This window comes from Anopheles ziemanni, chromosome 3, assembly GCF_943734765.1.
Source record: "Anopheles ziemanni chromosome 3, idAnoZiCoDA_A2_x.2, whole genome shotgun sequence".
NCBI classification, from domain to species: domain Eukaryota; kingdom Metazoa; phylum Arthropoda; class Insecta; order Diptera; family Culicidae; genus Anopheles; species Anopheles ziemanni.
The window spans coordinates 95,163,733-95,187,165 of NC_080706.1; the positions used below are offsets into that span (position 1 = coordinate 95,163,733).

A 23,433-nucleotide genomic window follows, 5' to 3' on the forward strand; every position below is an offset into this window, starting at 1 on the left:
AGTTCCCTCACCATCATCATTCGGTAGTACGTTTATTCCATCTTTCATCCCAGCAAATTGGACTGATGTGGAATGCTTTTAGTCACCTCGAGTGATAACACCTAGATTATCCGATGTAGTTTGTTCAACACCTTCTTGTTTATTGTAGCATATCGACAATGATTCGCTAGGGCAAAAGTAAACTTATGAATTACTAAACTCTTACTTTGCATCACACACACCTTTGCGTGACCTGTTGCTTGGTAAAAAGACAATAATCTCTTGATTAAAATTTACTTCTTTTAAAAAATCACTGAATTGATGTCGAAAATCGATGTTTGCTTCTTTGTTCCCGCGGTAGATTCGACCCATTTTCCTCCCGGTAACCCTTAGATACGACTAAGCCAGAGGAAAACGATCATCATAAGAAGGTAGTTCGTTCGATGCTTCGCTGCACATCATGCTCAAGATTCGCTCGAATGTAAATAGCATATTGGGAAATTAAATCGATACGTTAAGCAAAAACTGTGTGCGCGATAATCTGCGTTGGCCATGAGCCACGAAAACTTTCGCGCAACAAAAGCAACTCTACTCTGTGATCCATACACGCTAAAGGAAAGAAAAATACATAAGGATATGATGAAGGAAGAAAGGGAGAAACAATAAACACAAGCATACACATACACACATATATACACCTCCACGCTAGAAGGAGAGTGTCCCTAATTATAACAATTCCAGTGATTAAATAACAGTTATTACATATTATTCAATCGATAATCCATTCACTTTACATTGGAGGGTAGCGTTTTCATAGCATTTTCTATTCTTTACATATTAAACTTTCAACATTCGAGAACTAGCTTTACATTGTTTGCCATTTACTTGGCATTTTGGAAAAGTTTGTAAACCATCAGGAAATTTCCTCTTCCTCTACCAAATCATCGATAAACTCACTTTGTTGCATATCAAACCATAGTGCGTGGATTCCGTTTGACCCGCAAAGAAAAAAATTGGTAGAAAAATGAAAGGAATCAACAAATTACAAATTTACTTCACCAAACCATTTACGCTTGCATTCATTGCTTTGTCATGTTTTTTTGTAAATAAATCCAATACTGGTTTACCCAAACAGAAAAAACATAAAAACATCTATCTTGTACAGAGTGAGAATGGGAGAGGAATGGTTTGGATTGTTAAACCGTTTAAGTACCGAAATACAAATATATTTCATAATCTAAATACATGCAACAAAAAAATGAAACGTTTCTTAAATAATCCTTAACCATGCGATTATTTTAACAATTAAATCAAATAATTCCTACCGCTTTCCAAAGTTTTAAGTACGCATCGGGAGGAGCGACAACCGTTGAAGGAAAAGGACACATTTATCAGCTTTAAACATTGTACAAAATGTATTAAGAAAGGTGTGAAGCTAGGAGTGATCCATAGAATTCATGAAAAAAAGCCGAACGTGAAACGGGAACATGCAAAATAAACAAATGAAACGATATGCGCCATGACATCATAATGAATACAACATATAAAATGCTGCAACATAAAGCGAGCCTGTTACCATGCCAACAGGCCACGTGCTGCTCTACTAATTATAGAACACATGGTTAGGGTATCTACCCATTATGGGGAAGGAAGGTAGTGCAAGGAAATTGATACCCAAAGCGCAAAGTTAAAAAAAAACGATGGGTTGTGCATAAGCTACGATTAATCCGGGTAGAAAAAAACGAGGTGCGACTTGAGGGACGACTTAAACGATAATAAATTACAAAGTAAAACCATGGCGTGTTGATGTGTTAATTTATATTTAATTATTGAACCAGTCTGTACATTTTCCTACATTTATGCTAACGGTTTGATTTCACATGAAGGTCACATGTCCCTGTGCCTGTTCTCACAGACAGCCACAGTTTTTGACGACCATATTTTTATACTTTTTCAAATTGATGTTCGCATCGTCGATATGATAGAGGACTGAGATCGGATTCAGCTTGGTCGGGGCACAGCAGGGTTTGGGGACGCGCGTCGGATGCATCAGATGCACCAGCGTCTGGATGAGGGCGTGATTGGTCGCGTTCATGTGCGTGTTGAGCGGAAAGTTGCACTCGCCGAAGCAGAAGAACGCCCCGAATCCGTCCGGTGCGATAATCCAATCCTGCCAGTTCAAATCCCGGAAGCTCACGTACAGCGTCTGAATCTGGCAGCTTTTCGACCGCTCCGAACCACCGAAGCGTTCAAGAAAGGGATTTCTTACACGGTCCGTACGTCTCCTGGCGCCACCACCATCAGCACCCTTGCGCCGTAGACTTCTCTTCGTGCGGCTCCGTCCACCGTTGCCCGAGTGGACGGTTGGTTTCACGAGCTCCGGACCCTTGCAGTAACCGACGAGAAATGGCTGATAGCGTCCGAACTTGTTCGACAGGATCAAACCCACCTCGTGCGGGAGCACCTCCTTGCGGGGACTTTCGGCGAAGTAAACTTCGACAAAAATACCCTTATTCCCCACACGATCGACGACCCAACGCTGCATGGCTTGCGTGGCGTTTATTTCCACCCAACCCTCGTAGTTGAACGGAACCGCCTGCTCGCCGACAAACTCCAACCGATGGCCATCCTTCGCCTCGTCGTATCCTCCGATCAGTGAAGCCCGCACGACGATCTGCTGCCCGTGGACGAGCGCATCCCACGGTCGGATGGCGCTGCGGTTCTTGAACATCCTCAGGCTCGCGTACAGAAGCTGATTGTCGTCGGATGCGATTTCCGCCGTATCAAACCAAAGGCGATGTCCCCCGCGATGATGCCGGATCTTTGGTAAATGACGGTTCGCTTTGTTGAGAAACGACATGATCACGTCACTTTCCCCGATCGCCCGTTCATCGGCGATCGTGAACACGTTGTTACTGTCCGCAAACCGCCTTCTCCGCGGGCGACCACCATTGCTTTCTTCGGTAAACTTGTGGTAGATATTGAGCAGGAACTGTGGTGCCGATTTCCTGTAAAAAAAAATAAGACAAACAAATTAAATACCGAAAAGGGAAAACAAATTAAATTACTCTTCACCCAAATTACCTCAACGAAGGATGCACGTGTTGCTTGTTGGGCCGATCCGGAAGCCCAAGCAGTTCCAATATCTCGTGCTCAATTTCCTGCCGTTCGTGCAGCGAAACACTTTTCTCTCGGACGGTCTGGTCAATTCCGTTGTCGATGTAGAACCCGGATGGGCTCACCATGCCAAATGCAGTGAAAAACAGCACCAAATAACACACCACTCGGGACATTTTTCCTTCCATCCCAAACAATGTACGCTGATCGACGTCCTAAACGAAACTAATGCTACGCATACGCGGGGATGGATAGTATTTGTAACAAACCCATAAATTTGCCACACTTTCGTGCCACAGCCGCATAACAAACCGAATGGAAAGGGCGTTGAAAAGAGAGCACGAATAAACAGGGTAGAGAACACACGAGAGGAACACCCACCGTTAAGGGAAACATTTTTTAACCCGCGTGGCGCCACCACATGCCCGCGCAGGTAGGCCAAAACGAGAAAGGGTACCCTTGAGGTCCACAAACGACGCGCCCCTTTCCCGCACACACAAGACGATCGTTTGGTCGTAATAAGGTGCTTTATTTTTTTAACGGAAATTGCGCACATACCTAAGCTAGATAGCCAATTGATTTTTGTCTTTTTTCGATTTTATGTTTTACGCTGTTGGTTATGCATGTAGTCTCATCCTTTTGGCGGACCTCCCTCCTAAACGGTTGTCTGCAGTTTAAGGCAAACATCCAACCCGACGGTAAGATCAGCCCGATGTCGATTTACGAGCCGTAGCAGGTTGATCTTCTTCTCCTTCGCATTGTTCGACTCCAGCTCGTACAGCGTCGAAAGGTTCACGAGCAGGGATTCGTTCAGGCAGGGTTTGGGATGGCGCTGGATCGCCCCCTCGTACAGCTTGATCGCTTCCTTCAGCTTGCCGGAGTACAGCAGACACACGCCCATGTTATTGTACAGCATCGTGTTGGTCGGTGCGGCTGCCGATGCCTTCTGGAATAGATCGAATGCATTTTGGAAGTCGTTCTGCGCGACCGCCAACAGGCCACGGTCGATGAGATCGGGAACTTCGGAATTTTTACTACAAAAAAAAGAAAACACTTGTTTTAGAAAATAAGCTCACAAGACGTCCCTGGAGGTCACTTACTCGTCCTTCAGGCGACGAGCTTCGGCAAATTTCTTCTCCGCCCCAAGAATGTCACCACACTGCAGTCGGATTCGGCCCCAGGCGGAAATCAGGTTTCGCTTTTGCGTCACCGATGGTGTACCCTCCACCAGCCGCTCGAGCAATTGTTCGACCAAACTGAAGTCTTTCACAGCCAGCGCACAGTTGACGATGGAATGTAGAACGCGTGTTTCACGCACCGACCAAAACTCGGTAGCTTCCTTTGCCTGAGGGACGGTCGCTCGGGAAAAGTAGGAACGGATTTGATTTACAACCGCCAACAGCTCCGTGAGACGGTCGAGGGCAAGCCGTGGCGTGCCAAGATAGATGGGAAGTTCGGCCAGCAGCAGTCGGAAGGAAAAGGGTGCCATCGAACCCTTTCGGTCGCTGTGCATGTCCGGATGGTAAAACTCGTAAAATACGTCCGGATTGCTAAGCGACCCGAACGGTTCCGCCTCCACGCGGGCAATTTCGTACTGTCCCAGCTTAACGAGCAGTGCCAGCCGGGTGAACCATAGTTGTAGCGAGTTTGGACTATGCTTCACCGGATACCCGGCGTGTCCGAATCCTTGCTGTTTTATGGTCAACAGACGAGCGGTAAGGTTCACCGCGGAACGGAAGCACCCATTTTCGATCAGTTCCCGTAGGCCTCGCTCGTCCTGTGTAACATTGTCGGGTGTTAGCAATTTGCGCTGCTGTGCTTCGGCCGTGTCAACCAGCAAACCAACGGCATCTTGTACCGGGTCTGTTAGATCGGTGGCGACACTCACTCCCGGCATGGTTAGGTTGGAGGGCGGAACGCCCGGAATAACGGTCGGTGGCTCCCATAGGTCACGCACGCTATCGAGGATGTTAAATGCAGGTTTTTGTTCCATGGAATTATTGCCGAGGTAATCATACGACAGATAGGATTCTGGTACTCCAGAACCTCCTTGGGACGTCGCTCCTAGTGGGGTGATAGTTAATTAGGAACCATACCTCATTTGCTAAGCATTGAAAGATCCGTTGCCTTACCTTTGGATTCCGTCAAGCTGTCGAAACAGCTGGGAGGATCATTGGCGAAGTATTTACTTATATTCGGTTCGGGATTGTTGAGGGACATTGTGTCTCCCGCAGTTGCAGATAAAGTGGAGCTGTGAAACTGTTTATTTACAAGAACTTCTGATTGATGACTCTTTGCACAGCTGATTTGACAGGACAACCAGCCTTAAAATTCGAAACTAGCTTAAGAACATGATTTCAAACCAGCTTCAATCTATAAACATCATCGAACCTAGATCATGGTAGTGGGTTCTGCTTCTCGGAACTATCAGAACAACACGTTGTGTGCGGACTAGTGATGCATCAAGTAGCTCTTTTTAAGCAGTAGAGCGAGCTACTCTCGCTCACCTCTACCAAGCACTACAGAGCGATTGCGATAATCACTCCGAAGGGCTTTACAGAGCACTAGCGATTACGGGACCATCCCGCTATCCCGCAGAACACGCTTCCAGTGCTCCATAGCGGAGCAGAATTCTTCGGAGGGAATTTCAATGTTACTCTGCAATGCTCCGCGACGCGAAGTGTGCTTCGGAGGGAAATTCGTACTCGCTCTGCAGTGTTCCGTAGCACTTGTTACGCCTCTTTGGATCTAAACTCACCCATTAAAGAGCTACTTCTTATTCTAACTAAGAGCGCAAGAGCGCGATCAGTTAAGTGAGGTGAGGTACCTCTTTCGCTCGCTACACAACACTAGTGCGGACACCGATACGGTCCTATGGAACTATCCTAGACTAGGAACTAGGAACGGCACGCGCAACGAGTTGCGAACCCTCTAAACTAGTCAGTCGAAAAGAAAATGCAAATGGCGTACTAAGTGCAGTGGATTTTTCTTCGTCGTCCGTTTTTCGTTTCGTACGATACTTTACGTCATGTTTTGACCAGTGTTTTCCGTGCAAAAGTGAAGTGAAACCGACCCCGCAGCTGAGCGTGTTGGAGTACGCGGACCAAAGCGACCCTTTACCCGAAAACTCGGGTGTGCATCATTTTCGGTGTGAATCGGTGTGAAAAGACGAACGGGAAGCTTCTTCTTCGCTAGGTGTGTTTTGTTGGCCAGCAAACAGAGTGGAGCGGGCGCAATTGGCGCTTCTCGATCTTCGACCGGCCGAGTGAAAAGCAACGGCCCAGCTAGCTGCTGTCCGGTGCCTGGTTTAAGTTTACCACAACACGGTGCCATATCGAACGGGAGCCCCGCTCGGAAGTGAACAGATTTTTCGCGGTTTTTCGAGTCCGCCTTGTGTGACAGGCGAGAGACGGTGGTCGCGCCACGGACACAACGCAACGACCAGCCGTTTTCCCACGACCACGACGGCAGTGGATCCGTCGAGCAGCAGATACGCGTCCGCTCGCCTCATCGCATCGCAATCGAGTGAGTGTTGGAGAACGCTAATCGTTCGCATTTGTTTTCAGCGCATCGTCGAAGTCGAAGAAAAAATCGACCGCGAACGCCAGCGCACCGCAATAGCAGCAGTCGCGAACCTGTCTCGCGGCGGAGACTGTTTGTTTGTATTCTTTCCGATGCTCTTACGCACACAAATCTACACTTGTTGGAATCCCCTCGCGGGAAAAGCAGCTGAGACAGGTGGCATCACTTAAATATTACATTAAAAAAAAACATGATTAGAAGAACGTAAAGGAAGAATGCATTTAAATTTGTTTAGGAAACTTGGAAATCTCGTACGCTTTACCCTTTTCCGGAGACTCGAACTCACGGACGCTGAATGTTCAAACCAAAACACAATGTTTGTTGCTTTGGGTGGGGTGGTGGTAGCAGACAGCGCGATGCTCGCACTATTCCGAGTCAGTGGCGGATATTTTTTCCCGCACCCGATTCAGTCGCTCGCGAACTGTCGAAGGAGGTCGAAGCAATTCGGCGGGAGCTCCGTGGAACATGTTGGAAGAATGTTAAAACCATGTGACACCTCGGCAAGCGTCAGAATGATGGTGTGCGCTCTCGTCACTGCATGATGCCGTACGATCCGATAGCTCTGGTGAGCTGAGAGCGAGATGTTCCGAGAAGAGTGTTAAATCTGCGATGATTTAATATGTGACGATCAGCTGGGAGACTAATTTACTTGACGGATTTCATATTCTAATTATGTATGTCCTGCTATGGGTTGTTCTTGCATACATTTTCAGAAACAATTTAAAAACGCTCACAATGAATGAAGTAGGCGTAACGAGTAAAACGGAAACCATGCTACCGGCAGCACCTTCCGCTTGGGAGCAACTGACTAATCCAGCACTTGCAGAGCAACATCAGCAGCAGCTTCAACAACATCAACAACAGCAGCAGCAACAACAACAGCAGCAACAACAACAAGCACAGCATCAACACCTAAACCAGTCACAAACATCGCAACTGCAAGCGTCGAGTCCTACCTCCATCAGCGCCCCGCCAATGACTCCTACAAAAACGATCCCACCCGATGTGGCCCACACACCCTCGGGAGCAGCACCACCGGCCATGGGTGCACCCGGGGCCGGTGGACCAAATTGCAACGAAGACATTTCCCCAGAGCTCCAGCAGCAAGGTTGGCGGAAGTTCTGGTCCAAGCGGGAAGGTCGCCCATACTTCTGGAACAAACTCACCGGCGAGTCACTGTGGGAACCGCCTTCGCTAAACCGTGGTCCGCAACAGTTCGATCCGCTGACGGATCCGCTCGGTATCTGCAGCAGTCATCCGATGGGTCCGAACGGTCCGTTGCCCCACAATCCGCACCATAGCTTTAACAACACGATAGCATCACCCCAGAACCACAACCACACGCTGAAACGACGTGCCTCGGAGGATGCGCAGCACAATGCGAACGTGGCGGCTAGCGGGACAGGCGCGGCTGGACAACCACCGCTGAAGAAATACGTCCTTCCCGGGCCCTGGGATCTCGAGGTGCCGACGAACGTGCTGATCTACGAGCGACTACCGACAACCTTTCCACAACCGTACCCGGAAATAGAAGCGCTCCGTGGGTCGCTGACGATGCGGTTGGCTAAAACGTACGAGGATCTGTGCAACAAGCGTGAATCGATCGCACCACCGAAGGATTCCTTCCAGCGGTGGCTCATGGAGCGAAGGATCATCGATCAGGGCGTCGATCCGCTGCTGCCGAGCCAATGCTCGCCGGAAATTTCCCCCCAGCTGTACCGCGAGATCCTGCGCGACATTCCGATCAAGATTGTGAAGCCAAAGTTCACGGGTGACGCCCGGAAGCAGCTGTCCCGGTACTGCGATGCGGCGAAGAAGATCGTCGAGCGGCGCGGAGCCAGCGAGGAAAGCAAGAAGATCGTCAAATGGAACGCGGACGATGCGTACGAGTGGCTGCGGAAAACGGTCGGTGCCAGCTACGAGGACTTTCAGGACCGGCTGATGCACCTGCAACGTCAGTGCGAACCGCATATCATAGCGACGGTGAGGGTCAGCGTGGAGCAGCTGTGCACGAAGCTGTACCATCTCTCGATGCAGCACGCGCGGAACATACGCGAACGGCATGCGCTGATTCTGAAGGAAAACGGCATACCCGAACTGAGTGCGCCCCTGCAGCCGCCGATAACGAGGAAAGTGTGGTGCTATCCGGTGCAGTTTGCGCTTCCCTCGCCCAGAATGCCCCAGATCGACTACAACAACGATCGTGACCATATGGTGATCAAGTACACGAACGCCGCCGTGATGGCCGGTGCGGACACGCACGTCATCAACATTTCTCACCTGCAGAAGCTCGAGCAACTGTACCGGTACAACTGTTTCGATGACAAAAAGTTTGACTTTTTCATTGGCCGCGCGTACTGCATGCTGAAGCGCTACTCGACGTTCCTGGGGAACAACGCCAATCCGAACCAGCAGGAGCCGGAGCTGACGCAGGCCGCCCTACCGGCCGTCGTTTTCGAGTGTCTGAACGTGCACTTCGGCGTTACGTTCGAGTGTTTCGCCAGCCCGCTAAACTGCTACTTCCGGCAGTACTGCTCGGCGTTCGGTGATACGGATTCGTTCTTCGGCTCGCGGGGTTCGTTTCTGGAGTTTAAGCCCGTGTCCGGATCGTTTCAGGTGAATCCACCGTACTGCGAAGAATTAATCGACGCTAGCCTGCAGCATATCGATCGACTGCTGACCGATTCGACGGAACCACTGAGGTGAGAACACAACGTAGTAGGCGTATTCTTTTTTCACCATCAATTTTTTAAGTGCAAAATTAATATCAGGTTGCTGCAATCGAATATTAATGTTCCTACTTACGTCAACTTTTATTTCGAACCGTCATACTTCTGTTACAAACACATTATACTGTAAAATAACTCGAACGCCATCTTTTTTTTAGCTTTATCGTGTTTCTGCAAGAATGGAAAGACCCGCCATTGAAGTGTCTCTCGAAGATCGATGACAGTCCGTACAAACGGAAGCAAGTCGTTGTGATGGGAATGGAGCACGAATATCGACACGGGTTGCAGCATTGTATACCAAAGTAAGATACCATCATTGGGTTCGATTCTTTTCCGAGGCAAAATATATGTAAATTTTGCCACTCCCTTTACAGAACGGAAGCCAATTTTAAAAGCATCGTTGGAACGATGGTCGTTTGGCTACAGAACGCGGCCGGTCATGCACGTTGGGCACCTACGGAGCAACGTGTCGATGCGCTGCTGGAAGCGTTCCGTCCGGGACGGGAACGGGATCGTGATAAAGCCACCGCAGCCGTACCGGTGCAGACAAGTTGCTCCGCAAATGCTGCCAGCTCCCCCGGTAGCACGACAACGGCGCCTGAAGTTACGACCGGTGCAAGTAAGCCTTCAACGCCAGCGACTGTTTAAAGTCTTTAACATACGCATTCAGCACTGATCCACTCTTCATCAATAGAATTGATATCAATAATGGCGGAAAATAGGGAGATCAAAGGCAAGTGCAAATCTGTCATACAGCTTAAATCACCCTATGTTCCGGCCTTAGGAAGTAGTCAGTAACTTTATCCACGTTTATCAATTTCAAAAGACATAAACAAGAACTTTCACTCAAGTAGCACTGTCCTCGAACAAGAATGTTGTTAACTTGAGGTTTGCTTTCACACTCCCTTCCGCTTCGTCGTCTCGATCCGACGGGGACCGGGTGGATATTAGTTGTTTTTTAAGTGACCAAGCTTCAGACATTGTTGTACGTTTTAGAACGAAATCGATTAAGTTAGACAAAATAGATAAAATGCATCCTAATCCGGTGCAATTGATGTCGAAATGCATCAGATGCAACCTCTGCCCCCCTTAGCAACTCTCTCCGACGTAATGCAACCAACAGTAGATGTACAAAGAACGTTTACTACCTGAATTTGTGGAATGGGATTAACGAACAACTCTAGGCGTCAAACTAGAACATAGTGACATCAGAATGTCACTTTAAGAAATGATGTGTGTTAAGAAATAAATTAGTAAAAGATATGCCCCACATATGCTCCGACCTCAACACACACACGCATAAACACACGCACCTCTTGTGGACGAGAGGGACGCATTAGGTAAATCAGCTCCCCGAGCAGATTAAGCAGAGCACGAGATGCTCTGTTGGCTTTTCTGGGTAGAGCGGAGTAGAGTTAAAGACGGTAGGAAAATATAGAAAATAGGCATATATTTATTAATTATTACCATCGAAAGATCAAGAAGTTGTATGCTTTGTTCCAGCATGGAAAGACACGTGTTTTATGTGTATGTACATAAACATGAACTGGGTTAATATATCGTTTCGTGTCGTGGAATTGAATAAGTGAGTGCAAAATATCTTTATTGTTGGCCCCATTCGGCGTGGTCTCATAGTCGATCATCTACAATTAATTTAAAAAAACAGTCCTACGCTGTGTAACTGTGGCAATTTTACGGTTTTATTTTATTTTTGCAATCCAATACCGATAAGTGACGTTTATTTGTTTCCTGTTTCTAACTAACTTTACTCCATAAGTTTAGACTTAAATGAATACTTTCGTTATATTGGGTTATGCAGGGCAGAGTAAATGCTAGAAATCAAGGTGTGTTACAAATGGATTGTTGATTGGTTAATTTGCTCCGAAGAGTGAATGGCGATAAACCAGTAAATGTGCATGGGGCACGTGAAAAATGGCTTCAACAGCATTACTGATGATTTCTTCCTGTTGGACACTAAAACAAGCGCGCCATTGTACAGAGAATTCGAGCACCAGCAGTTTTTATCAAATGTAAAAACGAAAGTCAACTCACAACCGTGCATAGCATTGTTTCAACAGTTTCGGAGTACATTTCGTTGGAAATCCACTATGGAAAGCTATGATTCACCATATGCAGAAAATGTACAAAATTTGCACGAAGTTTTTACTCTAAATGTGAAAAACGATCCGACAGTTTTTAACGTACGGTTTGCTGGCATCTAATACTTCTTAACGTACGTGGTTTTTCCGGGTAAATTCCATAATAGCAATGAAACTGGAATAAACTTAGTTTCCAAGCGGACACGTGTTACAGATTGGATCAATAAATAAGCATTATCTGAAAACATTCAAACCCGAAGGCTTCATTCAAAAACATTACATTAAAGTGTTTATTCGCGTGTAAAAATCACGCTTTCTACTAGATATTTTATGGCGGCAAGTCGATAACATTTACATGCAAAGCAGAATTTATGCGGGTAAGTATTTCGATTGCATCATCCTTTTAAAATAATATTGGAAATGAGTCAATGGGGATTAGGAAAGTTGAAATAAATGTTCAGGTATGTTGTGGGTTATCGAATTATTTCTTCTGCCTGGAACTATCCGAGGTATGCAGAATGATGTTTTAAATTGCAATTAAATCGGAATAGCTTCTTCGCAAATACAAGTTTTGAAAAAGATACCAGCTGTAATGATCCATATCTCAATTGGCTTTAAACGAATGCTCTAAGCAGCCTTTTCTACAACGCAAGACAAATTCTTTTCCTAATAAATTATGGTTTTTAACTGTGAACAAAATCTATTCAAATTTAAAAGCAGTAAAATGCATGTTGTTATTTCACCTTCATGTTCTTTACCATCCGTGTTCTTTTCGTTCGTTTCAAATTAGTTTGAAAAATTGAATTTCAAACCTCCTCAAACCTTCTGTTTCCATGCGCAAAAGCGTATAATCGTACAATAGCACGGCAATATAAACGCTGGCTGCCTTCGGGAATAGACTGTCAACAGCCCAAAACGTTCCATTCCATAGTTTTGCGTTTGCATTCGCACAATTTGTTCGAGTTCATGTGTCCTCCGTGCCAGAAACATCACAGGTAGAGAAAGTGGGTTGGACTAGAAAAGTATCCCGGAAAAATAGTGTAAAGATATTTTCCTTCATCGTTCGAGGAAAAGAAAACTCGCCAGTGAAGTGTTCGTGTTGTGATTTAATCTATTTCCAAGTGCGTAGCTGTACGACTTTGAGCAAACCTCATTCCTTTACCATCACGGCCGTCTCCGCGGAGCCATTACTGTCTGAGACGTAATCGCAGTCGAGACGAAAAAAGTTTCGCTCAAGAAAATCGAATGAATTGTGGAAAACATGGCGTGTGCTAGTACGTCGTCAGCGGCCAGTATGGAAGTGGTCAGTACGGCACCAACCAACGTTGCTGCGGCCGCCCGACCCTCACGCTTCACGATGGAAGGTGTGGGGTCACGGGTCATCCGCGGACCCGACTGGAAGTGGGGCAAGCAGGTGAGTCACTACGATTCAGACGGTTGGGGCAATCCTCCCCCCCCCCTACTCCGTGCAACTCCGTCCAGCGTTCCGACATCCAGTACATTCCGATGCCCGTCCCGGACGTTTCGGGAAGAGTAATTTTTGCAAGGGGCGAAAGCGTAGAGCGTTTCAGTTTTCATGTGCTGGAATCCAGTCCGCACGGGTTGATTTGGGTCAGAGAGAACAGGCGCTGAAAGAAGATACACATGGCTAACATGTGTGATTTAAAGGGAACAAAAAGGTGTCGGATACGGTACGGAACATGCAGATCAGGTACTCAGGTATTACAACTGGATCCGATTTATTATTTTTCCGCTTAGCCTAAGGCACATAAAGCCTTAAGGGATGCATGGTGTACTCCAAAGTGCGCTTAGAATGCGAAGGGAAAAGGGCAACGTTAATGCTTCCCATCCCGTAAGGCCGACGGAGGAACATGAATGAGGCGAGTAAAGCAAAATAGCAGACAAGAATGATCGAGTAAAGAAGACCACCGGAAAACGGGCTCTTTTCCCACACTCACTTGCTGGGTTCAGTTCGTTGCCCGAGAAATACACATCCTTGTTGTGGACCGACAGCGGATGGAATGAAACTATCTGCAAGATCTTCGTTTAGGATGAATATAAACATTAAATTATTCTGCTGTAATTACTGGATCGATCAATTCTCTAAAAGAATTCGGCATTGTACCGATTTAAATACAACAGTTAAAATATATAACACAATTGATATTTCCCTTTAGTTGATTACGCTTTTATCGTAGACACCATTGATGTATAAGTAACTATAATTATCCCAAAATCAAGGCCAACTTTCAGAGAAGTTGCACACTTGCAATAGTTCTAAAGGCGCTAAGCAGTAAATAGTATAGATGCAACATGGTAGCCGGCGCCGCGATTGAAAATTAATCAATTGATGGAGCATTTAAAAATCAAAACAACATCAAAACCACGCCGCAACTTTAGCTCGGTGAAGGTTAATTTGCATGCTTCAGCGAGGAGCACACGCCTACGTCGGGACTACGCCTTTATCGATCACACCATCACGTTCGCAACGTGATGAGAAGTTTGCCGGTTTGGTCATGATCATCGGTGATAAGGTAATACCGTAGGGAAACATTTCCGCCCTCGGATGATGGCGTCGTGCTTGGCGAAGCGACGGTGGTTTTTGTTTTGTTTCCGGTGTTGTCAGCAAAATATAATATGATGAGGGAGCGAAGGGGGTGGCTCGTCGGGTGAACTCGTTTATTTACCCTTTCACTTCACCACACATTACAGGACGGCGGAGAAGGACACGTCGGAACGGTTCGTAACTTCGAGTCGCAGGAGGAGGTGGTGGTCGTGTGGGACAACGGAACGGCGGCCAACTATCGGTGCGCCGGCGCATACGATTTGCGAATCCTGGACAGTGCCCCGACCGGCATCAAACACGAGGGAACGATGTGCGACACCTGCCGGCAGCAACCCATCTTCGGCATCCGGTGGAAGTGTGCCGAGTGTAACAACTACGATCTGTGCTCGATCTGCTACCACAGCGACAAACACCATCTGCGCCATCGGTTCCACCGGATTACGACCCCCGGCGGGGAGAAGACGCTGCTGGAACCGAGGAGGAAAACGAAAAAGATTGCCGTGCGGGGAATTTTCCCCGGCTCGCGTGTTGTTCGAGGCGTTGACTGGCAATGGGAAGATCAGGACGGTGGCAACGGGCGGCGCGGGAAGGTGAATGAAATCCAGGACTGGTCCTCGGCATCACCCCGTTCCGCCGCGTACGTTGTGTGGGACAACGGGGCGAAGAATCTATACCGCGTCGGGTTCGAGGGAATGGCCGACCTGAAGGTGGTGAACGATGCCAAGGGTATGACGGTGTACCGCGATCATTTACCACTGCTCGGCGAGTACGGACCGGGTCGGGGTCCGCACAATTTCCAGATCGGCGACCAGGTGACGGTGGATCTGGACATCGAAATCGTGCAATCGCTGCAGCACGGTCACGGCGGCTGGACCGACGGGATGTACGAGTGTCTCAGCACCACTGGCACGGTCGTTGGTATCGATGAAGATCACGACATTGTTGTGGCGTACCCGAGCTCCCACCGGTGGACGTTCAATCCGACGGTGCTGACGATCGTTTCCTCGCCCGTTTCCATGCTGACCGACAACGAGCCGAAACAGTTTGCAGTGGGTGATTTTGTGAAGATTTGCAGCGATCTGGAGCGCATCAAGATTCTTCAGCGAGGACATGGCGAGTGGGCCGAAGCGATGGTTCCGGTAAGTTCAGGGAAGGGAATAGATTATTGGACAAGAGATGTTTATCATTGATTTACCGTGCCAATACCTTGTTTTAAGGGTAATAGTGCATACTTTGTTTGACCTGCCAACTTGATTTTTAACTCCTCCGTATTTAAAATTGTATTGAAAAGTGCGCACTATAATCTTTAAAATGGTATTCTACTCCAAGAAAACCATCAGCTACTTACGTTCTTTTTGGTTTAAACAAATTTCAGACCCTGGGAAAGGTTGGCCGCGTCCAGCAAGTGTATCATGATAATGACCTGAAAGTAGAGGTTTGTAACACATCTTGGACGTACAATCCACTTGCCGTAACCAAAGTGGTAAGTTTAGAGAAACATCACGATTCAAGAGTTTAGGAGTAATTTACTAAACAAAATTCTTTAATTTTTATTGACAGGCTTCATCCTCAGATGCTGCCACCGCCGTTACGACGAACGGTGAACGGCTTTCGGCGATATTAAAGAAATTGTTCGAACCGCACGCATCCGGCGATACGACCGAAGAGCTAGTGAAGGCCGCCGCAAACGGTGACGTTTCGAAGGTCGAGGAGTTCCTCGCCGGAACGACGGTTATTCAGAATGGTGGACCGTCCTCATCCGCCAGCTCATCCGAATCGCAGTCCGTGGTGAAGGTGGACGTGAATGGCGTCTTTGCCGGTCATACGGCGCTACAAGCGGCCAGCCAGAATGGACACCTGGAGGTGATTCAAGTGCTGCTGCGCTACCAGGCCGACGTTGAGATCGAGGATAAGGATGGCGATCGTGCCGTGCACCATGCCGCGTTCGGGGATGAACCGGCCGTGATGGGCCTGTTGGCCAAAGCAGGGGCCGACCTGAACGCGCGCAACAAACGCCGCCAAACTGCACTGCACATCGCGGTCAATAAGGGACACTTCAACGTGGTGAAAACGCTACTGGAACTGAGCTGCCACCCGAGCCTGCAGGATTCCGAGGGTGACACACCGCTGCACGATGCCATCTCGAAGGAGCACGACAACATGCTCTCGCTGCTGCTGGACTACGGCGCGGACATACGGCTGACGAACAACAACGGTTTCAACGCGCTCCATCATGCCGCCCTGAAGGGAAATCCGAGCGCGATGAAGATACTTCTCACCAAAACCAACCGCCTGTGGATCGTGGAGGAGAAAAAGGACGATGGCTATACGGCGCTCCATCTCGCCGCATTGAACAACCACGTGGAGATAGCGGAGCTGCTCGTGCGAATGGGGAAAGCCAACATGGACTGTCAGAACGTAAACCTGCAGACGGCACTTCACCTGGCGGTCGAGCGACAACACGTGCAGATCGTCAAGCTGTTGGTGCGCGAGGGCGCGAATCTAAACATTCCAGACAAGGACGGCGATACGCCGCTGCACGAGGCGCTTCGGCATCACACACTCTCACAACTGCGTCAGCTGCAGGATGTGGAAGGATTCGGGAAAATATTGATGGGATTGCGAAATGTAAGTGTGTGATAAAGAATGTGCGATATAATTGTAACGGGGCTTATTTTTTGTTATTAACAGAACACGGACAAGAAAGCATCGGCTTCGATTGCATGCTTCCTGGCAGCGAATGGGGCCGATTTGACCATCAAGAACCGGAAACTGCAGACTCCATTGGATCTTTGTCCCGATCCCAACCTCTGCAAGACTCTGATTAAGTGTTACAACGAGCGTAAGACGGAAGATATGGACATGACGGCTGCAAGTGGCGGTGCCCTTGTCCAACCGAATGTACTGAGACCGACGGGTGCGGGTCCATCGACATCCGGCGAGCCGTCAACGTCGAGCTCATCGTCCACGGCCAACGCATGTCTCGCGGGCTCTTCCAGCGGAGCTAGTTCTAGTGGACTATCGCATGCGCAAATCGATCCAAACCTGCTGTTGGATCTAAGTAAAATGTCCATTCAGCCGAACGTAGCCGGTGGAGCTAATACGAACGTGTGTGTGCACAATAGTAACGCTAGTAGTGGGGCTGCCACCGCAATCGCAGCCGTCACTGCAAATGGCGCAGCCGGTGGTAGTGGTCCGCTCGATGAATGCCTGCTCTGCTCGGACCAGAAACGGGACACCGTCTTCAAGCCATGCGGGCACGTGGTTTGCTGCGAGAACTGTGGGCCTCGTATCAAGAAGTGTCTCATCTGTCGCGAGTCCGTGCTGGCGCGGGAGAAGATCGACGAGTGTTTGGTTTGCTCCGATCGGAAGGCGTCGGTATTCTTCAAACCATGCGGGCACATGGTGGCCTGTGAGCATTGCGCTCCGATCATGAAGAAGTGCGTCCAGTGTCGCACACAACTCGAGCAGATGGTGCCACTGTCGGTGTGCAGCGGAGGTCAGGGAAGCGTCATCAACATTCAGCACCATCCGGACGAGCCGGGTAAAAAAGACCACCACCAGCACAATCACAACTCATCTCAGCACCAGCTGTTGCAAGGTACAAACAAGGCAGGCCTTGGCGTTGCTATGAACAACACAATGTCGCCCAACACTAGTTCGATGGTGGCGGGTGTGCTTAGCAACGGTATCCTGAGTGCAGGAGGGGGAGGAGGAGGAGGAGGCGGTTCTGCATCTAGTAGCAACAGCACGACGCTTACTACGACCAACAACACTGGGGCGACTGGATCATCCACCACCGTAGCTCCGAATAATCTCAACCTCGTCGACGACTTCCAAAAGCTCCAGCAACAGCTACAGGACATTAAGGAACAGGTAGGAAAAGATGGTCATAATGGGGAACTAATCAGAGATGCTAATATTTGTACTTTTCTTTTCTTTTCTGGTAACCCTCGCAGACAATGTGCCCGGTATGCTTTGATCGTATTAAAAATATGGTGTTCCTGTGCGGCCATGGCACATGCCAGATGTGCGGTGACCAAATAGACGGTTGTCCAATCTGTCGCAAGACGGTGGAGAAGCGTATTCTTCTGTTTTAGACGCACAACGGACGATCGGAAAAAGGAAACGGAATCGGACCGATATGCCGATATGCATATCGGCAACATCTGCACTGCAGTAGCATCTTGGCTAATTTGTTTGACGCTCATTGCAAATTTTATTTTCAAATGGCCTTTTATCTAAACTGATCTCTTGAATTCAATGCCCCTGAACAAGTTATCTAAGAAAAGAATACAAGAAAACAGACATAAGTGATGCTATGTTTAAGTAGTATTGTCCGTATATTTTGTGCGACAGAGCACAATAGACGTAAATTGCACGCATTTAATTATATGTTGAACGTATATTGCATCTGTCACAAATGGATAAAAGAGCGGAGCCACGGTATGATACAGTATTCTTCTGTATGAACGAACTATATCCCATGTCTGAAACTCACGCATTAGCTCTACTTTTTAGTAGTAGGGAATTTAATTTACAGCTTCTTGTTTCGATTTTTTTATCTTATAAATTTTGTTTTATATCTTTCCACATTATGTTAATTAGTTAAAATGAAGCCCACGTAACCGGTGAAAAGGAAAATTAGTTATCCTCAGTATCAAAATTAATATCTGACTTTATTTTGTGTAAATCGCACCTTTTTAATGTTGCGTGTGAAAAACACAAACAAAGCGCAGGAATCGTAAAATCTCCAACATTTTCCTGAGGTTCCACAGTTGAAATCGCACGCTTTTAATTGTCAAATATTTTTAAGCTTCTCACACAACTGGTTGGAAAGACCTATCACGGATGAATCATAATTAAAAAGTGTTTGTTTTAAGAATAAATATATGACATCAAAAAAACCCTTGTTTAGTCATCTTCATGAGAAACAAACAAGTAAAGCGTTTCCTCGGCTCATAACTACGCGATTGATTATAGATTTATTTCTCAATCTCCTTGGGTTTGGCCTCCTCCTGCACGATAATGTCCTTCAGGATGTCCTTCTTCTGTTCAAAGTAGTCTCTAAACCAGAAGATGTGGTCACGTTTCTCCTGAGCCGTAATGTAATGGTTTTTCGAGAGACCCACACAGACGAGCTCCATAAAATGTCGGATGGGACCCTTACGGGGGCACCACGATTCCAGATGTTCCTCGAGGAACACGTGTTCCGTGAAGGGCACCTGTGCTTCCTGCTCGCGGCCCTGCTCGTTGTTGATGGGAAACTTCCACAGCTTACCCTGCTCCGTCCAGATGGCCATCTTTTGGAAATAATTTGCCGGTGGATGTGTGACCGCAAGCCGGAGTTCCCGATCGTTCAGCTTCTGCCAGGTGGATAGCTTGTCCGGGGTATCCTTCAATGATGCAAGATCGGTAAAAATACCAAGCGGCTCTTCGTTGAACAGTTTCACGCTTCCGGGACCGCCGGGACTTTGGGCCAAAAGCTTAGAGCTGGCTCGTCGTCTCTCGAAGCGTTCTCTCGGGGCTCCGAACGTGCGCTGCTGGTCTTGATCGTCGCCGTCACGTCTCTGTTTGCCTCCTCGCTTGGAATCGATGGACTTCTTCACCAAGGAACTGCGTGTCTGATCTCTGGCCTCCTTGCCTTGCGTGTTCCTATCTACGGTCATACCCGTGATGATGTCGGTGAGATTGCCTTCACCGGTCGTAGGGGAAGTCGTACCAAGCAGCTTCGATAGCAGCTCGGATTCCGTTTTCTTTTCATCTCCTCCCAAAGCACTGGCAACCTTACGCGTGGCCTGCGCTAGATCCTTCGGTCGCTCGTCTTCATCCGAGTCGGAGTCGGAATCGGCATCTTTCTTTTTCTCGTTCGCTTTCTTTCCTCTCGGCCGCGGTAGGTCCACCTTTTTGACGAGCTTCACATCACTTTCCGTGCTCATCATTGCGAGCAGCTCGTTCAGTCGGTTCAGTGCTTTAGCTGACTTTTTGGAGTCTTCTTCCGATTCACGCTGGTTGATGGTCGGTTGGGGTTTTTCTTTTCCATCTCCGGGTGTGTTGGAATCGCTCGAAAACCCATTGCTGGATAATAGGCCTCGGAGACTCTTTATCTTATGTAACCTACAATGAAAACACCGGCAACCGGGACAATATGATCAATAGGATTGTGGGAAGGATTGAAAACTATAGTTACCTTAACAGAGAAACGCGAGCTATGTTAAACATTTCGATACTTTGACTATTTAATCCCGAAAATCGGAAATTTCTTTGCAAACATAAAATTTTAACACCACCGATCTATCCACGATGTGATTGTTTACGTTATTTCGGTATCGAATGACGTTTCTCTTTGGGAAACATCTGTCAAACGTTTCACGACAGTTTGTAAACATCAGGCGCGGTTTTTGCGAACATTCCTCACGTGTTTGGTTTGAATAACCGTTAGTTTTAGTAATTTTCAATTTTATTTTAACATCGACTACAATAACATGACACGTGAATAGTTTGAACTACTAACGAATAGTAACATTAATTTAACATCTTAAGGAATAGTTTGAGTAAACTACCGTATACGAGAACAATGTTGGCAAGAATAGTTGAATAGTTGCAACAAATTATCTCAATTGTAGCAACGCATGTCGTGAGTGCTATCGACGCACGAATCACTCCTAATTCAACATTCTCAGCACATGATAGTAAGAGTAAACTCTTTTGGCAAGACATCAGACAACAAATGGATTCTTCGCCAGTTCGGATCTGATGTTTTCGGTCTTTCCGTTAAGCGAATTTATTTATACCATTGCCGTGCAGTTGTTGCTTGTTCCGTGGAGGAGGGTCGCGCAGTCAGTCATCTGAGTTCCACCGGTTCAGTCGTTTCCTCTCATTGATCGTAAAAGCAGTGCAAGATGATGGACTTTTTCATTGCCAAGAATCACAACACTTCCGAAAGTCCAGTCAAAGTAGAACTTCTTACTTTGAATACTAAGAAGGAGAGCCAAAATGGATTTGATTCGATGAAGGCCTTGGCTGAGCCCACGCCAGCCGCGCCCTCTCCAGAGCCAGTGTTCAGTGGTTTCAATTATTTGCCGATGGAAGTAAGTAGAAGCTAGAACTTCCACCACAAGTGATGTGATGAAATGTGTGTCCTTTTTCGCTAGCTACTGCTGAAAATAATGAAACAAATCTCGGTCGACGATCGTCTAGCGTGCGGACAGACATGCCATCGGTGGATGGAGGCGGCACACTACTACCTTCCGTTCAATCAACGCATCGTGTACAAGTTCACCAACGTCAACTTCACCGACTACGAGCCACCGATCAAGAATTTCCTCGATGCGTTCAGAATCTTCCCGCGTATCGCCATCAAATCGTGCACCTTCTACGGGAACAGTCAGTTCTGGTCGCTTTTTGGAGAGTACGTGATTGAGCTTTCGCTGAAGAACTGCCTGATCAAGGACACCGAGCTCCTGTACATCTTGGAGAACGTGCCAAATCTGCGCCAACTGAAAATAGAGCAGTGTGACGATCTGTTTCGCTCGTGGTATTTCGAGAAACGGATGAGCTGCTGCCAGTCTCACTTTGTTCTGCCCTGCTTGGTGGACGTGTCGCTCGCGAACAATGACTTCTTGGACGAGCTGCACTTCAACAAGCTGATGACCCTAGCGCCAAATATTGCGCACTTGGACATTTCACACTGCTTCAAGATGATCGCTTCCCACCGGCGAGTGGCCATGGTTGAGCACATTATGCGGTTCATCAACATGCACCAGTTCCAGCTGCTAACGCTCAAGTTCAGCGGAACCCTCGCGATAGACGACATTTGCCTTAGTACGCTCGCGATGATCGATGGGTTGAGCTTGGACACGTTCAGTATGACGTTTTGTGATAAGATTCCTGCGGCGATCATAGATCTGTTGCGTCGCCAACCGGATCTCAACATAACGCAGGATCTTGAGTGGAAGGTGGGCCGTCACCCAATTAAGGCACCCGGGTTCATCAGTTTTCTGGTCCGGCAGACAAACCTTGTGCATCTTGATTTGACCTCTTCCCTGGGCGTTACCGATGAGGTGATGGAACTGATCACGACCTGTCTGCCCAAACTGCAAACACTCAAACTACGCCGCTGCATTCTGATCACCGATGAGGGCATTATGAACATTGTAAATCTTCAGCATTTGGAGGTACTCGACCTGTCCAACTGTTACCGCATCTCCGATCAAGCCATGTACCGTGGGGTCATTGGGAGGAAAATGAAAAATTTCACCGAGCTGTACCTTTGCGAGCTCCCAACGTTGAGTGATTATTCGCTGATACAGGTGACGCTCAATTATGAAATGATACAAATCTTGGACCTAAGCAATAGCCCGAACGCGGCCACTGATGCTACGATGCAGTACATCAACTACTACCTGGTGTCACTGAAGCAGCTCCATCTTTACTGCTGCACCAAACTCACCGATTCGGGTCTCACTGGGATTGATCTTCCCGTGAAGCCAATGATCACGTGGGATCAGGAGGAAACGTTTCCACTGGATCGTTTATTTAAACTGCGAGTGCTGAATCTGACCGGATGCTATCGAATTTCGGATTTGTCTCTGCAGAATGCCTTCAAGTTGGCGGAGCTGAAAGAGTTACATCTAGCTCGCTGCTATCAGGTAATAATCGGAGATCGTTGATCCTCGGGTTCTTAGTTAACCTCTTCTTCGTCCTCACCTATCCACTAGATATCGGAAGAGGGCATTCGAGTGCTCTCCGAAAGCGCGAAAGCGCTGGAATTCATCGACCTTAGCGAGTGTCCCAACATCAACGATAGCTGCATCGAAATGCTCACGTCCAACCTGAAGCGGCTGCGGACACTGAAGGTTAACAAGTGTCCAAAGCTGACGAACGCCTGCCTGGAGATCATCGGCCGGAACTGCAGCTATCTAAAGGTAAGCTTCGTCCCATCCACCTAGCTTCCCTCCTTCTTCCTGTGCTCCATCCTGTGCCGTCCCGATGCCTTTCCGTCAACTGTGTCCAGATTCCTCACACGCTTGAAGTTTCCCTACAGTTCCTGCACGTTAGTGCCTGCCCGCGGTTGAAGAAGCCCAAGGAGCGCCTTGCGCACCTGACGTCTTTGAAGGCGGTCTATGTTGAGTGGTAGCATCTAGCACAGAAAGTGAAAGGAAATTGCAAACTCATATTGTAATTAAATGTTTCGAATTTATAAGAACTATTATAGAGCATCAAAAACTATTCGAAAAAGTGACGACGGTCAAATGATGAATGTTCTTCGTTAAATAAAGTAAAAGTTATTTTAAGCAAGTCCCATGTATGTTGCAATAATGTGTTCAATGGCAGACGGCAGACTCGATTTTATTACGAA

At 47.6% G+C, this 23,433-nt stretch overlaps 6 protein-coding genes across 6 annotated transcripts; 3 read left to right on the forward strand and 3 right to left on the reverse strand.

Moving 5' to 3' along the window:
- Positions 1-1,888: 1,888 nt before the first annotated feature.
- Positions 1,889-3,224, reverse strand: LOC131287740 (protein 60A-like). The gene is made up of 2 exons (XM_058316822.1): positions 3,064-3,224; positions 1,889-2,987 (listed from the first exon to the last, which is right to left on the reverse strand). The coding sequence occupies exons 1-2, from the start codon at positions 3,222-3,224 to the stop codon at positions 1,889-1,891; spliced, it is 1,260 nt and encodes a 419-aa protein (XP_058172805.1).
- Positions 3,225-3,613: 389 nt separating this feature from the next.
- Positions 3,614-5,370, reverse strand: LOC131287178 (trafficking protein particle complex subunit 12). The gene is made up of 3 exons (XM_058316204.1): positions 5,229-5,370; positions 4,197-5,160; positions 3,614-4,130 (listed from the first exon to the last, which is right to left on the reverse strand). The coding sequence occupies exons 1-3, from the start codon at positions 5,314-5,316 to the stop codon at positions 3,752-3,754; spliced, it is 1,431 nt and encodes a 476-aa protein (XP_058172187.1). The 5' UTR covers positions 5,317-5,370; the 3' UTR covers positions 3,614-3,751.
- A 712-nt stretch (positions 5,371-6,082) lies between these two features.
- Positions 6,083-10,524, forward strand: LOC131289424 (mRNA (2'-O-methyladenosine-N(6)-)-methyltransferase). Its single transcript, XM_058318676.1, has 4 exons — positions 6,083-6,621; positions 7,392-9,380; positions 9,566-9,709; positions 9,782-10,524. The coding sequence occupies exons 2-4, from the start codon at positions 7,414-7,416 to the stop codon at positions 10,053-10,055; spliced, it is 2,385 nt and encodes a 794-aa protein (XP_058174659.1). The 5' UTR covers positions 6,083-6,621; positions 7,392-7,413; the 3' UTR covers positions 10,056-10,524.
- A 1,954-nt stretch (positions 10,525-12,478) lies between these two features.
- On the forward strand, positions 12,479-18,216 carry LOC131289110 (E3 ubiquitin-protein ligase MIB1). Its single transcript, XM_058318311.1, has 7 exons — positions 12,479-12,920; positions 14,219-15,211; positions 15,448-15,555; positions 15,633-16,700; positions 16,764-17,101; positions 17,207-17,948; positions 18,032-18,216. The coding sequence occupies exons 1-7, from the start codon at positions 12,768-12,770 to the stop codon at positions 18,170-18,172; spliced, it is 3,543 nt and encodes a 1,180-aa protein (XP_058174294.1). The 5' UTR covers positions 12,479-12,767; the 3' UTR covers positions 18,173-18,216.
- An 815-nt stretch (positions 18,217-19,031) lies between these two features.
- Positions 19,032-20,294, reverse strand: LOC131287271 (small ribosomal subunit protein mS31). The gene is made up of 2 exons (XM_058316305.1): positions 20,263-20,294; positions 19,032-20,189 (listed from the first exon to the last, which is right to left on the reverse strand). Exons 1-2 carry the CDS (start codon positions 20,292-20,294, stop codon positions 19,058-19,060), a joined length of 1,164 nt encoding a protein of 387 aa, XP_058172288.1. The 3' UTR covers positions 19,032-19,057.
- Positions 20,295-20,974: 680 nt separating this feature from the next.
- Positions 20,975-23,211, forward strand: LOC131288972 (F-box/LRR-repeat protein 20-like). Its single transcript, XM_058318156.1, has 4 exons — positions 20,975-21,163; positions 21,227-22,723; positions 22,793-22,999; positions 23,119-23,211. The coding sequence occupies exons 1-4, from the start codon at positions 20,975-20,977 to the stop codon at positions 23,209-23,211; spliced, it is 1,986 nt and encodes a 661-aa protein (XP_058174139.1).
- The last annotated feature ends 222 nt before the right edge of the window (positions 23,212-23,433 follow it).

Excerpts from the sequence above, each read along its gene's own strand:
- LOC131289110 (XM_058318311.1), top strand. The coding sequence starts at position 12,768 with ATGGCGTGTGCTAGTACGTCGTCAGCGGCCAGTATGGAAGTGGTCAGT. Across the intron at positions 16,701-16,763 it reads TATTGATGGGATTGCGAAAT|AACACGGACAAGAAAGCATC; the intron begins GTAAGTGTGTGA and ends TGTTATTAACAG. Across the intron at positions 17,949-18,031 it reads TACAGGACATTAAGGAACAG|ACAATGTGCCCGGTATGCTT; the intron begins GTAGGAAAAGAT and ends TAACCCTCGCAG.
- LOC131287740 (XM_058316822.1), bottom strand. The coding sequence starts at position 3,224 with ATGGTGAGCCCATCCGGGTTCTACATCGACAACGGAATTGACCAGACC. Across the intron at positions 2,988-3,063 it reads CACGTGCATCCTTCGTTGAG|GAAATCGGCACCACAGTTCC; the intron begins GTAATTTGGGTG and ends TTTTTTTTACAG.
- LOC131289424 (XM_058318676.1), top strand. The coding sequence starts at position 7,414 with ATGAATGAAGTAGGCGTAACGAGTAAAACGGAAACCATGCTACCGGCA. Across the intron at positions 9,381-9,565 it reads GATTCGACGGAACCACTGAG|CTTTATCGTGTTTCTGCAAG; the intron begins GTGAGAACACAA and ends TCTTTTTTTTAG. Across the intron at positions 9,710-9,781 it reads TTGCAGCATTGTATACCAAA|AACGGAAGCCAATTTTAAAA; the intron begins GTAAGATACCAT and ends CTCCCTTTACAG.
- LOC131287271 (XM_058316305.1), bottom strand. The coding sequence starts at position 20,294 with ATGTTTAACATAGCTCGCGTTTCTCTGTTAAG. Across the intron at positions 20,190-20,262 it reads GCTCGCGTTTCTCTGTTAAG|GTTACATAAGATAAAGAGTC; the intron begins GTAACTATAGTT and ends TTTTCATTGTAG.
- LOC131287178 (XM_058316204.1), bottom strand. The coding sequence starts at position 5,316 with ATGTCCCTCAACAATCCCGAACCGAATATAAGTAAATACTTCGCCAAT. Across the intron at positions 5,161-5,228 it reads CAGCTTGACGGAATCCAAAG|GAGCGACGTCCCAAGGAGGT; the intron begins GTAAGGCAACGG and ends TCACCCCACTAG. Across the intron at positions 4,131-4,196 it reads GCTCGTCGCCTGAAGGACGA|TAAAAATTCCGAAGTTCCCG; the intron begins GTAAGTGACCTC and ends TTTTTTTTGTAG.
- LOC131288972 (XM_058318156.1), top strand. The coding sequence starts at position 20,975 with ATGATGGACTTTTTCATTGCCAAGAATCACAACACTTCCGAAAGTCCA. Across the intron at positions 22,724-22,792 it reads ATCTAGCTCGCTGCTATCAG|ATATCGGAAGAGGGCATTCG; the intron begins GTAATAATCGGA and ends CCTATCCACTAG. Across the intron at positions 23,000-23,118 it reads GGAACTGCAGCTATCTAAAG|TTCCTGCACGTTAGTGCCTG; the intron begins GTAAGCTTCGTC and ends GTTTCCCTACAG.